Source organism: Branchiostoma lanceolatum, chromosome 8 (genome assembly GCF_035083965.1).
Source record: "Branchiostoma lanceolatum isolate klBraLanc5 chromosome 8, klBraLanc5.hap2, whole genome shotgun sequence".
Lineage (NCBI taxonomy): Eukaryota > Metazoa > Chordata > Leptocardii > Amphioxiformes > Branchiostomatidae > Branchiostoma > Branchiostoma lanceolatum.
In genome coordinates, this window is record NC_089729.1 from 8,874,867 (window position 1) to 8,890,349 (window position 15,483).

Consider the following 15,483-nt stretch of genomic DNA (forward strand, 5'->3'; position numbering starts at 1 on the left):
TAAAATACTGGGCCAAACCTAATATCTGCTTGGAGACTGTTACCAAATTACCTGTGATTCCACATCACTGCCTTCTAGGGTTTTATTGTGTTGGATATAGGAAATTACATTAAATTTTTATGGTTTCATAGACGCAGATATGCGGCGATTTCCAGCTTAATTTAGAAAGGTGCAAAAACGGTTACATGTCCTAGCCTTGAGAGCTGTGGTAAGGCCAAGTTAATTCGATTATGTGGATGACATCCGCGCGCGCATCAATTTTCGTCTGTTTCCAAAACGGCTATACTGTAATCGTACAAAACAGCTACAAAATAAGCAAATACACACCGTAAATTGCAAAAAGAAAGAAAAAGGAAAACGGACACTCTTGTCGTAGAATGACAAAGTCCTTTCCAAAGTCAGAGATGATGTGAAAGAACAAAAAATGAAGAATCTATAATTTCATACTTTTTTGTTCTTTCAACTTATTTCACAATCAAGGCAAACTTTTGGGGGACCAAACTTTTCAAGTTTCTTCGCATGTCATCATGATAATCAAATCAACAAGGCCCCTACACAACAGAGGAAACCCGATCCCCGTTATGCATGGAATGGCGTGCAAGGTCTGCGCTACAGGTCGCATGACGCGATTGTTGTACCAGGCCGCGGCAGGTTCTGTACGCCAGGTGCTGTTTATGGGGATTTGACGAGCCGCATACAAGTGAAGTGTGCCTGTCTCTCGAGCTCTTGAGAAGGATACAGATACAGGTTCGTAGTCAACGCCTTCGTCAGTTACTGATAGCCTAGATTTGAGTATAAGATGTTTTGTTCGCGTAGAATTCCGCAATTTTTGTCGCTGGAAAGGTGCGCAGTGTATGAAATACATGTTCTGTCTTTGTATCCTGTTGGGCCGACGCCCATTTTGAAAAAAAAAGAGGCCACGACGCCCACTGTCTCGAACAAAATCGTCCTAGGAGATTACCAGTAACGTCTCTATCGTCATTACCTGTTGTCTGCAAACTTAACTTGGCGAGGGTTTGATACATTTGATGCAACGGCAGGTGGAAATCAGCCCGGTGTTGCTTATTTACTGGTCAATACCTACCCACTAGATCATATCTACGTAAGTAATCTACAGAGGGACCACCTCGTCTAGGCATTTAGACAGGTAGGCAAGTAATCTAAAGGTCTGAAAAGCAACTGTAGCACCTCACACGAGCTTTTAATAGCCTCCACCGGGCCTTAATCCTATGGGGGTATGGGTCGTAGAATTCGGCAAAATGGGGACCAGGAGATCCCAAGAGATAGAGCAGTCTGCGGGAAGGTTAATTAACATTTCCTTCCCCGAAGCCGGCAAATCTTCCCCTCTGGTGGCCAAATTCAGTCCCCTGTTCTTCCTATAGCTAGCCAGCGTAGTTAGAGAATAGCCTTTTACACGATTACCCCAATAGCATGTTTGTACCTGTGTAATGTAACCTTCCCGCGCCATTCTGGATCTAACAGTTGAATACCTCAAGTGTAAACACCCGCAGCCCCCACAGGTCTTGCTAAACGTGTGGTAAATGGAACCTTCGCGGTGGTTTCAACGACATAGATCTCGTCCCAGAGACGCCCAATCAGTTGCTGACAAGAATATGTCACGCTAGGAAAATGTTTTAAAAAATACCACATGACTGGACGACAAAGACATTGAATAACCTTGACGCCATTTTGACCCCCCCCCCCCCAGTTCTGTTTATTTAGAGGGCAATAGACTGTATCGAGCAGTCTCTGCACCACGACAGTTTCCATCTCAGTTTCTGCTGTGTCATCGTTTTCCCACAAACGCACACCTTCCGCGCTCGGACTCTTTTCTAGTGTGTATAAACTTGTGTCTTCGCTTTAATTTTCATTTCTGAAACCTAGCTTGCTGTATGATAAGCGTAGCGGTGATATTAATACCAACACATCGTGATTCTTTGTTCGACCAAAACAAATCAGATGCTGTACGTAGAAAATATTTTTTCGACCGACTGAAAAAAAGGAAATTATATCTCCTCTATTTAACGTTATTATAATGCTTGGAAGTACAGCAAAGATTTCCAACAATGCCGTCTATCTTATTAAAAGATGAACGAATACAGCATGTCATGATTCTGAAACAAGACAACCCATCTCTTGAAACAACAATAATAAAGCCTTTAAAAGATTGAATGTTTATTATGCCATAGTTGTTTTTCCACGTTCTTTTTATTCAATTTTCAAATTAAAAACATATAACGTTATAGACACGCATGGAACAGGCGCTGTAATCAAAATGAATATATAACACAAAAATCTTAACAGAAACATGGTATATATTTTGCATTATGCTTACGTGTAGAAGCCTACGCTACGTTTAACTGCACAACTAACGATATACTATGTATATTCTACATTGTAGGATTGTTTCCGCTCTTTCTCGCGATGTGTAAGAGTAGCGGCCAGGCCCTGCTGGGTCTGGGCGTCACCCTGGTGGTGCTGGGCTCCATCAGCGTCATCCTCGGCATCGCGGCGGCCGCTGCCTTCAACTGGGACAGCCTCAGCCGCATCAGTGCGCCGATCTGGGCAGGCGGATTTGTGAGTTCATATCTATTCTTCCGACTGTTAATATATCACTGGCACTGACAGTGAATTAGTGATAAAACAGGATTACCCAGGCATTTGACCAAGAAAAGTGTCGTCGTCGTCGTTGAATAAGCAGTAGCACACTTGTGGGCATGACACTGTTGATCAGCATATAACTTCAATAGATTGAAACAGTTAGTTAATTAGTTGGTTGATTGATCGATTGATTGATCAATCGATCGATCGATTTATTGGTTATTGATTTATTGAAATAATGCTGTTTTCCTGTCCAGGTCATCCTGACCGGATCTATGGGCATCATGGCCGGGAGGAATTTTGGCCGTCAGGATGGCAGACCTAACGGATACGTAAGTACTACAGTCAAACCTGTCTATAGCGGTCACTCAAGGGACTGGCCAAAACTGGCCGCTAAGAACAGGTGGCCGCTATGGAGAAAATGTCGATTAATTGACCACGAGTGACAAATGTTTTCAGTACCCACTGAGATACATTTACTCACCGTACAGTACACATGTAAACAGGTAAGGCACATTTTAGAAGTTCGATTGTTGTTCTTTTACTCCTAGCTAGTTAAGAACAAAATACATGTTGCTCAGTTGTCACTTACTGTTCGTTTTCGACCGTTTTCAAACATAAAATCGTGGCGACAATTTTCCTCAGTCTCTTGTGGTGGCTTGTGTTGATCAGCATCTACCATTATGCTAATAGGGTACTCAGAAGAAGGTCGCTCTTTTGAGGGCTTTTTGTCTTTTCAGAAAATTGCAACAGCCCAAATTTTACATCATAGTAGTATTATCCACATTCATTTTGAAGCTTTTGGTATAGTAATTATCCTTAGTGATACTTTGCAGCAAAATACATTTAGTATATTATACCTCCGTAACAGTGGTGTCTTCCGTTGATCTTTATGCTGCTAACTATCCAGTTTGTATCAGCGCCATTTTGAAAATTGCGCGAAACACGTTTTGAGCACAATTTGAATGAATTCCCGGTGAAAACGGAAATTGGGCCGGCATTCAAACATTTCACGAACTTACCGCATCAGGTACATGTGTGGGTTGTATTTTCCAAAAGGCTGCCGTAATATTTGTCCAGTTGAAATGCACAGAAATTGTCAATTTTACCACGATGTACAAACGCAAGCCATGTGAAGAAAACTACTAGTATACTTGGCTTCGCGTCAAACCATGGATTTTCTAACAAAGATAAAACATTCTGGTTTTCTTTATTATGATCCTATCCAGTTGAGGCCGCACAAATTTGATAACTGCGTGAAAAAATGAAGATTTTGAACCCGGCGTGCGGTGGCGATGCGGCTTCTACCGGCGCGCCGTGACCGTTATCGGCAGTGTTACTGTACTCGCGGGACCGAAAATCGCCTGGCCGCGACCGCGTTGGACAGGTGGCCGCTATAGCCTAATTCTTAATGCTTATGTCAATGGGAAAAATCCAAGGGACCGACAAAAAGTGACCACTATGGGCAGGTGGCCGCTATGCAAAGGTGACCGCTAATACAGGTTTGACTGTATTGGATACACGGTCCATCACATATTATTAGTCAAAGCTACATTTGCTTGTCTCACCCACCCAATTTTGGTGTGGGAACATTTCTGGGCGTATTGCCAACCAAAACCTGTTCAAACAAGGTCTGGGTTGAAGGATTACAAGGTCGGAATTAGTTGCTCACAGTCACAGCACATTACTGACTGAAACTGACATCTACGCAAATGTTGTTTGTTCTCTTATTTTCAATCGTCGTGTATAATCTGAATTTTTCGTCAAGGTCATCGTTGACCAACCCTTGTTTTAGATCAGAACATTTCACAATCTCGTTTTATCTTACACAATCTCGTTTCATCCTGATGCTGGCATGAATAACTATACTTAAAACGTATTTTCCCAGATTCCGGCCTTCATGGCGCTGAGCATCGTCGGTATCTTCGTGACCATCGCCCAGCAGAGCATCAACGGTGTGGGCGGTTCCCTTATGGGATGGTGCTTCATAGACTCTGTGGCCGACGCCGTCAACAACTGGCATCGTGATGAAACCGCCAGCAGGTATTGGTTCAACTCGCCCGATTTCTCACGATACCCGCTTCTTTCTCTGATATCTGTGCATGTCTGTAAGTTGCTGTCATCTGTGTTGATGTCACCGTAAAGTATTGACATGTTTGGGACACACGACACCTTGATAGCAGTCCAGGTTATAGTCGTGAATTAGCATTGTAACTGTTTAAGCCTACAGAGTCGCTGAGGCTACCCTGGTATTCATGCAAAAGCATCAATGTCTCAAACAGTCATTCAAATATATATCTATTGTGAATTTTCACTTCTTCGACGTTATCTTGCACAAAAGTACATTATCTTACATCGACGGTATCTTACACAAGAACGTTACCTGTCAGCAAAAGTTACATAGACCATACATTCTAAGTTCGTGCATCACATATCATGTGTTTTCCATGACACTCATAGCTGGTGCCAGGCTGCCGCCTCCATGCACTGGGCCTGCATCGCGTTCGGGTTCATCGAGATGGTCATGTGTTTCGCCTCGTCCATCTTCGGCTGTGTTGTCGGCGGCTGCAACTGCGGCGCCCCGCAGGTAAGACTATGGTCGGACCTGTTGGAATCTAATCTCCAAGCAGATCTAACGGTTGCAAAGACCGTATCCAACTAGCAAAAGGAGTTTTTATTAAGTTGCAATAAAAACTCCTTTTGCCAGTTGGATACGGTCTTTGCAATCGTCAGATCTGCTTGGAGATTAGGTGGAATCCTCAGTGGATGGATAGGTATTTGCTAGCCTCGGTGCCATGCTATTTAGGTTACCGGCGCTCTCAAGTTGTAATCTCCAAGCAGATCTTCTCTTTGTGGCAAGGCTGGTTGGCCTTTTTAATACTGCCAGCCACCGATAGATCTGCTTGGAGATTATAATAGTCGGTCCTCCTCAAGGATGGGAGCCAAGGTAAACTAAATAGGATGGCACCCAGGCTACGTACTTGCAGCTGTTGGAGTTCAAAATACATCTGTGTTGTTCAATTCAGCCTGTTGCTCATTCCATCGAAGTTCATCAGTTTACTTGCCAAATTCAAAGTATGCGAGAATTAATTGTGTGTTTTTTTCAGTATGAAGAAGACTTAAACGATTATCCAGGACACTGGGCAGATGACAGAGGGATGTGATACTAGTAGCTAGCCTTGTCCTGTATTTTGTTTTATCAGCAGCCATATAAAAAATTACCCTGACAACTAAATATTTCGCGGTGTTTTTATCCCCCAGCCTCAAACCCAGGGCGTCGTCTTCATGCAGGCTCCTCCCAACCCCAATATGGTCGTCACCACAGGTAACTTTTACTTAATGATGTTTGGAGATGTGCATTGCTACAGTGTATCGGCGTTTAGCAAGCGTGTCAGACCACAAGAATCTCCCAGAAACCGCTAGATAACTTACAGTAGTAGAAGGAGTTTCAGCATGGCAAACAGTAGACTGCATAAGAAGTTATCATTACAATCACATCGCTGCAGCTATCAGACACTGAAGAAAATGGTGCCTATCGTTGGCGAAATTGATATGTTTTCTAAGCAGAAAGGTGGAGGACTATGTGGAAGGTGTTGCCTTCGAATGAATGATATCTTTCACATACTAGTGCACGTAAGAGCTATGACGAATGTACATTTTTGTTGTCGCCAGGAGTGCCGCCGGGTGCCTACGCTTACCCACAGGCCGGTTACATGGTGCAGCAGCCGGGCGGGGCACCTCCAGCCTACCTGCCGCCGCCTGCCCAGCAGAGCGCCCCTTACCCGGGCGAACAGAAGACCCAGATCGTCTAGGGTCACACACTTACCTAACAAGAAGTAACAGCTAGTGGTGGTGGTAGTATTGTTTACTTGTTGTGCCAGCCAACCACATTGTTATGACGGTGAACTTGACCCATGTTTCTAAACTCTCTATTTGGATTTAAGTTTCGGAAAGCTAAATCAAAAAGCTATGATCTTGCCATGTACTAACATAGATCACGATATTAATTGTCATGGTTCTCGTGAAAGAAAATATTTATCCTAGCAGAATAATATCTTTTTAAGCGACCGTTCCCGGACCTTTCACCACGATTAAGGATTGCATACAAACCAGGTAAAGACCTTTGTAAGGTATTTCATAACTTGTAGTGATTTAAGTAGAAATGCTTTTTTTTCGAGTGGATGATACTGGAACTTGCTGTATTGTTTCAAAACCCTTGACTTAAATACATAATATATCTTCATGTTCACAGAACAAGTTATCCTTCGTTGTCATTAAACAGTCCTTACCATTTTATTGTCGTCAGGACGTTTCATTGCAATGTTTTGTGGTGCGCGACAAGCGTGAGTAATCGAACACCAATGATCACGTATCTCTCATGCAAGGAACTGGCAGCAAAAAAATAGAGTCAGTCCATGGTGAAGATTACATTTCGCCCGAGTAACGCAGCCTGCAAATGAAACACTGACAAATATTCTCCCTATAGCAGGCGTAATTAGTCTGGTAGAGACTAGTGTCAATACACCTTCTCATGAAAATGAATCCGACAAAAAGTAACAGAAAAATAGAGCCCTTGAAAAGGGGGCGGTACAGCCTCTACCTTACTCACCAGTGACCTTCAGTAATCCAACACCAGGCAGCAATACCTTGCTTTGCATATGGATATTCACCTGCGCACATCGAATTACTGTCCTGTAACGCCATTGGTCGACAGGTGATATTGCGTGCATGTTGACATTTTCTCTCGGCCCCTACATGAGGCGGCGTTCCAATATCGCGGCTGCCAAATTCATACCAAGGGGCCAGGTCTACCAGGCTGGTGGCCGACAGTTTGTCCACAGCGACCTGCTGCTGATTCATTTGAGGTAAATGTCTAGTAATATCTCTTCAGGTTCTTCGCTGCCATACTTTCTTGTGCCTTAAAACTCAGGTGATGTCAATATGTGTCCGCAGCACCTATCCTTGCAAAGCTATAGTATTCTTTTAAATACATGTATACGTTACATGTATGTTGTAACATTTACAGTGTATTATGGCGTCGCCAAGGCATTGACGTACACAATCTTAGAAATAACAGCTTGGATCTATTCATGGCTCATAGATTGTAGTTTTCCTAGTCCAAGTGTAACTTGAAACGGTTCACCAACCCTATATGATATTGCTTCATATTCTCTAATCGTGGCTCACAGATTGTAGTTTTCCTAGCCTGCATTTAACCGTTGTAGCGGTCCAACCCTGCGACACTTGTAAACTCGCAGACAAGCAAATGACTTGTTTGTTCAGACACCCGCCACATTGATCTCGTTCTCATCATGCCATGGAAGGGTTGGGCCTCTGAGGAGTGGCTGCATTTTCTATTGTAAACAGTTTCAACAGTGGAGACGTTTAATGGGAAGCATTTGACCGCGTAATCTTCGAAATGTTACATGATTGTAACTAGGAGTAGAACAGATGTAATTGGGTATTCAGTGCGGTGTCACTGATGTTGTGATCCGCTTGAGGGTAGCAATCAAGATGGCCGACGCATCTTACCTGGTGCATTTCACACACATCTAGCCATGGCGACTGCTGCAGGGCTTACTTTTACTTGTTGTCTTGTAAAAGACGTCGAACTTAGTCACACATTTCGGGAATAAAGATGGGTGCTCAACCTTGTGAGTTCTGAACCTATGCCACACAGGTGACGACATACGTGCGGCACAGTAGGTTACCTAATGCTGCGAAAGTAGCGTCTTGTACAACAAACAAACAAACAAACAAACAGAACGTTTATTCCCTCTACCACCACTGCAAACATGTACATGTATAAACATGAGTGTTTGTACCTTGAAACTCTGTGAGAAAACTGTGCACGCAACACAATTGGTCTGCATTCTTTCACCTGGAGCCATAATTGCATTCTGCTGGGCAGGTGTTTTGGCTGCTGCGTCAGGCAAAAACAGAGCGGTACCGGCATTCACTTAAGTGTTCTCTTAAGGGGGTACTTTTCCCTTTTGACCGAAGACGTTTACTTCTGCAAATTGGTCTGTAACACAAACAAGGCAAGGCAAGGAAATCATATTATATGGACAGTGTCAAGAATTGGTGTGTTGTGTTTTGTCCGTCTCCCCCGGACATACCGTGGCCCGCTCCCTTCAGCGCGGTTTGTCGCGTCTGTAGTGGCCGTTGTGTCTGCCCACTTTCACTCTAGCTTGTGGATCAAACACCTTTCACTCGCCTACGCAGACCTTTCCCGCGGCATAAACAAAATCTTCCGCGGGAAAGCTCTGCGACCTTTACATCACTCAGACAGGTTGTTTTCTTCCTCTGCTCACAGACTATCACACACACATGCACAAATACGGCACTCCACTCTACCCAGGTGTAAAAATGGGTAACGTTATATTGTTCTGTGTACATGACACTGTTGAAATAAGTTATGAAAAACTTGAGTGCAGTGCCACGTCGTCCTTGTCTGTCAAAAAGCAAAGGAAAGAAAAAAAGCTCGCGCCTGGCATATGTTCAATAGTATCAAAGTAACGACAAAAATAATATTGCTTAGTCACTTCAAAAAAGTAAGATGATGTGAAATAATTGTTTCGGTGTGATAAAGTATCATCAATTGTCATGGTGAGGAACAGACAGGAATGCAAGAATTATATTTTACATGTGTACATGAATGCAATTCCCTGCTTTTTACTTTTTTATTGACATAACGAAATCCCCCAACAGTCCTAGGGTTGGAGGGTTGGATAAAGTATAATTCATTATCATGACGAGGAAAAAATAAGGAATGAAAGCATAATATTCTACCTGTTAATGACGTGTACAATGACATGTACTGCCTTTTACTGCCTTTTTTTATTGACATCACGAAATCCTCCGACAGTCCTAGGGTTGGAGAAACCCCCGAGGTTGATGATGATGAATGAGGAAAGTACCATTCATTGCCATGGCGAGGAACAAAAATGAATGGAAGTATCTGTTAATAATAAGTTTATTGCAAATTCCTGCCCGAAGGCTTATTGCAAACAACATACATAAAACAACAGACAAAATAGGTATGAAAGAGGCTAGACTAGACTATACAAACGTAATTGTCTATAACTAGTGACTAGTGAAGGGTTTGACTTCTCTTTTGTAAGCAATGGAAGACGTTATGTCCCACCTTTTCTATAATTTGTGGGTTTTTGGTAGTTAAAAGAAGAATGGTCTTTTCTTTGTCTGTAAGCTTAGAGAAATTCGGATAGATTTTAGTGGTCTGAATAGACAACTCATTTCGTGCAATATCATGAAGTGAACATTTTAAAATAAAGTGAACTTCGTCTTCCACGGCATTTGTACTGCAATACTTACAAAGTCTTTCGTATATAGGTAATTTTCTATACCGACCTCTTTCTATTTCAAGAGAATGATGTGTACTATGACGTGTACTGCTGTTGCCTTTTCTTACAGTCCTAGGGTTGGATAAAACCCCGAGGTACGCCGCCATGTGTAAGAACAACGGCCACGCCATGTTCGGGCTTGGCGTGACGCTGGCCAGCCTGGGCGCCCTCAGCGCCGTGCTGGGGATCGCCGCCGTCGCAGCCTTCCCGGCGGACTACTACAGCCGCATCAGCGGGCCCATCTGGGCTGGCGTGTTCGTAAGTCCGTAGCCTGGGTACCAGATCACCGTGCTCCAGTCGCTAATCCTTTGGCAGGGGAAGCAACTTGCCCCGCCACCACAGACACGGGCCCCTAATTACCTCTCGCGCTGTAGATATTAGCGATCGGCTGCCAAGAGAGACCGGGTGCCAACTCTATCCCCTACTAGGCCTTCCCCGGCCAAAAGGGGTTATCGTCTCGCATCGCGCGAAGGATCTGGTATCCAGGCTAGTAAGTCCGTAACAATCCATACATACTTTCACCCCTCCTTCAGAATATTACTCGACCAGTAATACGGTAAAGATCACCCTCGACAATGTCGGCTACCTGCGATCGACATACCGCCTTACTGGCGTGTCGGTCCGTAACAATCCGTACATACTTTCACCCGCCCCTAAAACCTTGTAAGTTGATAACAATCCATACATACCTTGAATACTTTCGTCAGGTTGGTGACTGAATATCAAGGTAGCATTGTTAACAGTGAATGGCTGACACCTAGGTTCAGTGCACCATGATGATGATGACAGACGAAACGTCAGTTCGTGGAAATACTTGGTTGTGAATAAAAAACATTGCCATTCAATCCACTCATACTTTCACCCGCCTCCTCCAGAACCTGTCAAATGGAGAATGTCGGCTATCTGCGATTGACATACTGACTTGAAAATGTGAAATTTACGTTACGTTCTTGCTTTCACCGACTGGCTGGTTTGGGGGATAACTTAAGAAGTTATCTATGTTTGTACTGCCTACTTTTTTGGTCTACGTAAAAATTGATTAAATTATGGTACATCGTATCGGGATTAAGATTCGTATCCATGAAGTTTTAAGTAATTTCAACCGGTGCAAGAAAAAATCTTCTTGTAGAGGAAACCCGATTAGCGAATACAAATCTGTCAGCAGGTCTACCAAAGGAAATGTCTTGTTTCCCAGACAATAATCCATGTAGACGACTTGTAAAACTGGAACCTACAACCCAAATACCATATTTAACGACCATAAACTTTGAATGTTTTTGTTACAAGGTCCCTCTAAGCTTTCTCTGTGCTGTAGGCGAAATACGTTCACTGAATATGGAGAATTTGATTCGACATTTTCCCGTTTCTCCAGACGGTCATAACAGGAGTCATGGGCATCATGGCCGGGAGGAACTTCAACCGGGAGGGCGCCCCTACCGGATTTGTAAGTTACTTTAGACGTGTCCATAACGCTATTCTAAATAAAGTTGCGGAAGGTCGGTTCAAACCCCGGCCGGGTCATACTAAAGAATTGATTAAGAAGTTAAGACTTATTGCTGAAGTTCTCTGCTTAGCGATCATCAGTTATAATAAAGAGCAGGAGAGTTGAACACACTCACCTACCGATGAACTAGCCCTGTTGTACCCCAAGGGCCATAGAAACAGAGATGGGACCGGCCTTATACACCGAGAGGATATTAACTGACAAATACATAACGATATTCTAAACAAAGTGCAATTGTAGTCATGTGTTATCCATAACTATTTCTTTAAAGATTCTAGTTTCAAATTCTTGTGTGGGAACAAGATGGACCTTTCTGTAGTGATCGCAGTTAAATATTATCAAAACAGATATGATGTTAGTTTGTTCGCCAAGGTTGTCATTGTAGCTTCTATTTTGTTTATTTCGCATCGTATCGGAGCCGACTACTAACAACACTGGTGTAAAACAAACTAATTGCTATCTTCTTCTCGGCTTTCATGTCTTACACAGTCATCGGTGTCTTGGCTCCATAACAAAATATATGTGACTTCTGATACACTGTTCTGTATCTGTTCCTCAGACCCCAGCCTTCCTGACTTTGAGCATCATCGGCATTTTCGTGGCGCTGGCCCAAGTCTGCGTGTCCGGCACGGCGGTGACATGGGCATGTTTTTTCGTGGTGGACCTACAGCAGTCCTTTTCGAATGCCTTTGACAACATTGTGTATTTGTATGATATCTGCTTTCTTTCCTTCCTTCAACAGTTAACATTTTTCTGCATGTTAGTCTTGTGTTTTGTTTATGCCTTCATATGTATTTTAGTCGTAAACGTCTCAATGTGTTTTGTGAAAGTTTGTATTGAATTTTGTATATTGTTCGGTTACCAGGGCTAACCCTTTGCAATATCCTGAGGCTAGTTAACTAGTTTGGTAGCCCTGGCTGTACTTTTTTTACAGCCAAAGAAATCAATCAATCAAACATTTCAAATATCAGTATATTGCAAGGACTGGTTGTCTTAGCCTGCAGCCTGCTAAGTAGCAATTTGGCATCAAATTTGTATTGGTTATGGGCTAGACGGCAAGGAGAAAGTTAATCTGAGTTTATTCTACCATAGTAAGCCATTTCGCCACTATTGTATATGGCGCTTGTGTAAATCATTATTTGGCGGTACGGTTACTACATGTATTTTAGAATAGCCAGGGATCGTACTGAAAAGATGATGGTTATATCTTTCACATTTCTGTCTCTTCTCACAGGTCCTGCTCGACCATGATCGCCCTGCACTACACCTGCCTGGCGCTAGGGCTGCTGGAGATGGTCCTGTGTTTCGTTTCCTCCATCTTCGGCTGTGTGGTCGGCTGCTCCTGCTGCGACCAGCAGGTGGGTCGGTTGGTTGGTTGGTTGGTTGGTTGGTTGGTTGGTTGGTTGTTGGAGGTTTTGTTTTCGGTGTGTCCGTTTGTTTGTTTGTTGAGTTGTTCGTGTGTTCTTAGGTTTTTGCCTACAGTAGAATGACAGGAAAATGGCATCACTGCACACTGACATAGTATTTTCATAAGATCATATTGTGTCGTCGAATGGCCGAGCGACTAGGCTATCGGACACGAGATCGAGAAGTCACGAATTCGATTCCTGGCTAGCTAGACGTTGTGTCCTTCGGAAAGAGACGCAACTTTCCTCACTTCACCCAGACTTTAGATGAGTACCTGACTGCCGTTCGTGAGGTGAAAAGCGGTAGAAGGAGATGGATGGGCTCTGCCTTCCAATACCGTGCCCTATACACACGATATGAACGTTAGATGATATGAGAATGTTTCTTCACCTACCTAATGACCAGTCTGTTGTTCTAGCCGGGTCCGAGTGTGGTGATCATGCAGCCGTCCAACCTGCCGTACGCCCAGATGCCTGGCACCGTCAACAACCCAGGTAACGGAAGTCATGCATACCCAGTACTGAATTGTCATGTCGCCTTTTTAGTTCAGAACAAAGTACTTGAAAATGAATAGGGACATGATGGCTACATCCACAGGTGATAAAATTCAGTCCTAACGCTGTTGTATCCATTTGCTAGAAGGAATACAATTCATCTCACCCAACGCCACTCTATCTCATCATATTTCTTAAAGGAGATTTTGTATTCTCTAGAAATCCACTGCGTTAAAACCACTCTTTCTAACTTTAATCTTAACAACTGTCTTCCAATGTCAGCGATTGTCTTCACTGGTACCGTGTTCATCTCACTCCACATGAGATAGCAATTTCTTACGGGAACACGTTTCTTTCTTACAGCGATGCCGGGTGCCTATCCCCAGGCCGGGTACCCCCAGCCGCTGGACGGGCCTCCCCCGGCCTACCTGCCGCCGCCTGGCCAACAGAACCCGCCGTACCCTGCCGGGGAACAGAACCCAACTCCCGCCGACCAAGCTGTGAAGTGTCAGCCTGTCTAAGGCCTGCACACCATCATGGCACGTCGGTCATTGTGCCTTTAAAGGCCACAGGAGCCAGCATCTATATAGAAGTGCTCAGAGCTACTTTCCAAGTAGAGGAGTGGTTCGGACTTCCGGCTGGTTTTTGACTTGTTTGTAGGCGTTTTTGTCTCACTAAATGTGGTTTAGTAAGAAAACAACAACATGACAAAGTAGAAAGCCCGACAAAACGCCTAAAAACACGTCAAAGCCGGAACCACTCCTCTGCTTGGAGAGTACTCAGAGCCTTTTCTAACAAACTGCAACTGCAGAAGCCAAGCTTTAACGTTATATAGAAGTGCTTAAAGTTTTTTTCTTGACTTATGTATGCCAGCCACAGAAACCAAGATTCATTAGAGATCATTATAAATAGAGTCAAAGCTTTTTGTTGCTGAATGTACATTTAGGACAGAATTCTAGAAGATGATTACTCTGGATAATCTGGTTTCTTATCTTGTCGTTTATTTTTCTAACCTTGAAAATCTCGATTGGCCGATAGTGCGACATCAACGAGCGATATTCCTTGCCTTCTTACCTGCTGTACACCTCTCAATATATTTGCCGTTTCAAATTAAATCACATCTATCATTAGTGCAGCACTACGTGTGGGCAGAATCGTACAGAAAGGACTAAGGTAGAAAGATACAAATAATCTGCAAATGTATTTTTCTAATACCAGGTGTAACTGCCACATAGTTTTTCTCCATATGTAACGTTACATATATAGTACCTCCGAAACATTATATATGGAATGAAAAAGAAAGAAGAGGAGAAAATTGGATATTGGTCATATATATATATTATATGTCATCACCAATGTTCGGAGCTAGAGACTAACTTCTACGCCATTGAAAAGTTTGCCTTCACAGAGGATGAGAGTTCGATGTGCCTTAGTCATTACTCTAGCAGTCCCAATCATAACCGGTCTAAATGTACAACTGTATCTGTACAGAGCATAATGTATGACATGTGCTTTGATGTGATTGGATAACGATGACAGTCTGTCGTACCATCGTCATCGACCCGTTTTTTTTCTTTAGTCTTGGTCGCAACGTATTTGCAGGCACTGATATGGTATCTTTCAGCTGCACAAGTTTAATTACAAACCTGAGTCTTACTTACGTAAGTCAAAGTGGACATATATAAGGACTGATACTGACGAACTAACCAGAATAAAGACGAAGGTTTGCCTGCATCACTCGTGTTGTTCAATCTAGCTAGGGCGGGTAGATCATAAGGTTAAGGAGGGTGTCAGAACAGTCATTTATCATTAGTGGTAATCTTTAGCGACACAACAAAGTACAGCGACTTTCACAATGATATATACAACAAACAAGCGGATATCGATACAAACGAACTATTCTACGTACATTTACACGAATAAATCAACATGTTGCCTTTAATGTACCGATCACACTACTGGATCTCTTGAAGGTCTAGCACAATTCTAGAAATGTATTTGTTATCGAAAGTGCAAAATTAGTTTGAGTTCTCTTACATCTAAAAGGTGGGCTCATCTGAGCAACTGCCACTGAGAATTGTACCCCCACTGTTAAATGTTACACTGTGAATTG

General features: G+C 43.2%; 2 protein-coding genes across 2 annotated transcripts; both read left to right on the forward strand.

Annotated features, from left to right (window-relative positions):
• Positions 1–614: 614 nt before the first annotated feature.
• Positions 615–6,895, forward strand: LOC136439706 (transmembrane protein 176B-like). Its single transcript, XM_066435246.1, has 7 exons — positions 615–747; positions 2,402–2,577; positions 2,859–2,933; positions 4,490–4,644; positions 5,062–5,188; positions 5,863–5,926; positions 6,274–6,895. Exons 2-7 carry the CDS (start codon positions 2,425–2,427, stop codon positions 6,411–6,413), a joined length of 714 nt encoding a protein of 237 aa, XP_066291343.1. The 5' UTR covers positions 615–747; positions 2,402–2,424; the 3' UTR covers positions 6,414–6,895.
• Positions 6,896–7,305: 410 nt separating this feature from the next.
• Positions 7,306–15,104, forward strand: LOC136439705 (uncharacterized). Its single transcript, XM_066435243.1, has 7 exons — positions 7,306–7,466; positions 10,036–10,223; positions 11,338–11,409; positions 12,029–12,177; positions 12,704–12,827; positions 13,295–13,370; positions 13,734–15,104. The coding sequence occupies exons 2-7, from the start codon at positions 10,071–10,073 to the stop codon at positions 13,889–13,891; spliced, it is 732 nt and encodes a 243-aa protein (XP_066291340.1). The 5' UTR covers positions 7,306–7,466; positions 10,036–10,070; the 3' UTR covers positions 13,892–15,104.
• Positions 15,105–15,483: the final 379 nt, after the last annotated feature.

Bases quoted from the DNA above. Each gene is read 5' to 3' on its own strand.
- LOC136439706 (XM_066435246.1), top strand. From the start codon at position 2,425: ATGTGTAAGAGTAGCGGCCAGGCCCTGCTGGGTCTGGGCGTCACCCTG. The intron at 5,189-5,862 runs GTAAGACTATGG...TTTATCCCCCAG, and splicing joins GCAACTGCGGCGCCCCGCAG to CCTCAAACCCAGGGCGTCGT. The intron at 5,927-6,273 runs GTAACTTTTACT...TGTTGTCGCCAG, and splicing joins CAATATGGTCGTCACCACAG to GAGTGCCGCCGGGTGCCTAC.
- LOC136439705 (XM_066435243.1), top strand. From the start codon at position 10,071: ATGTGTAAGAACAACGGCCACGCCATGTTCGGGCTTGGCGTGACGCTG. The intron at 12,178-12,703 runs GTATGATATCTG...CTCTTCTCACAG, and splicing joins TTTGACAACATTGTGTATTT to GTCCTGCTCGACCATGATCG. The intron at 12,828-13,294 runs GTGGGTCGGTTG...CTGTTGTTCTAG, and splicing joins GCTCCTGCTGCGACCAGCAG to CCGGGTCCGAGTGTGGTGAT.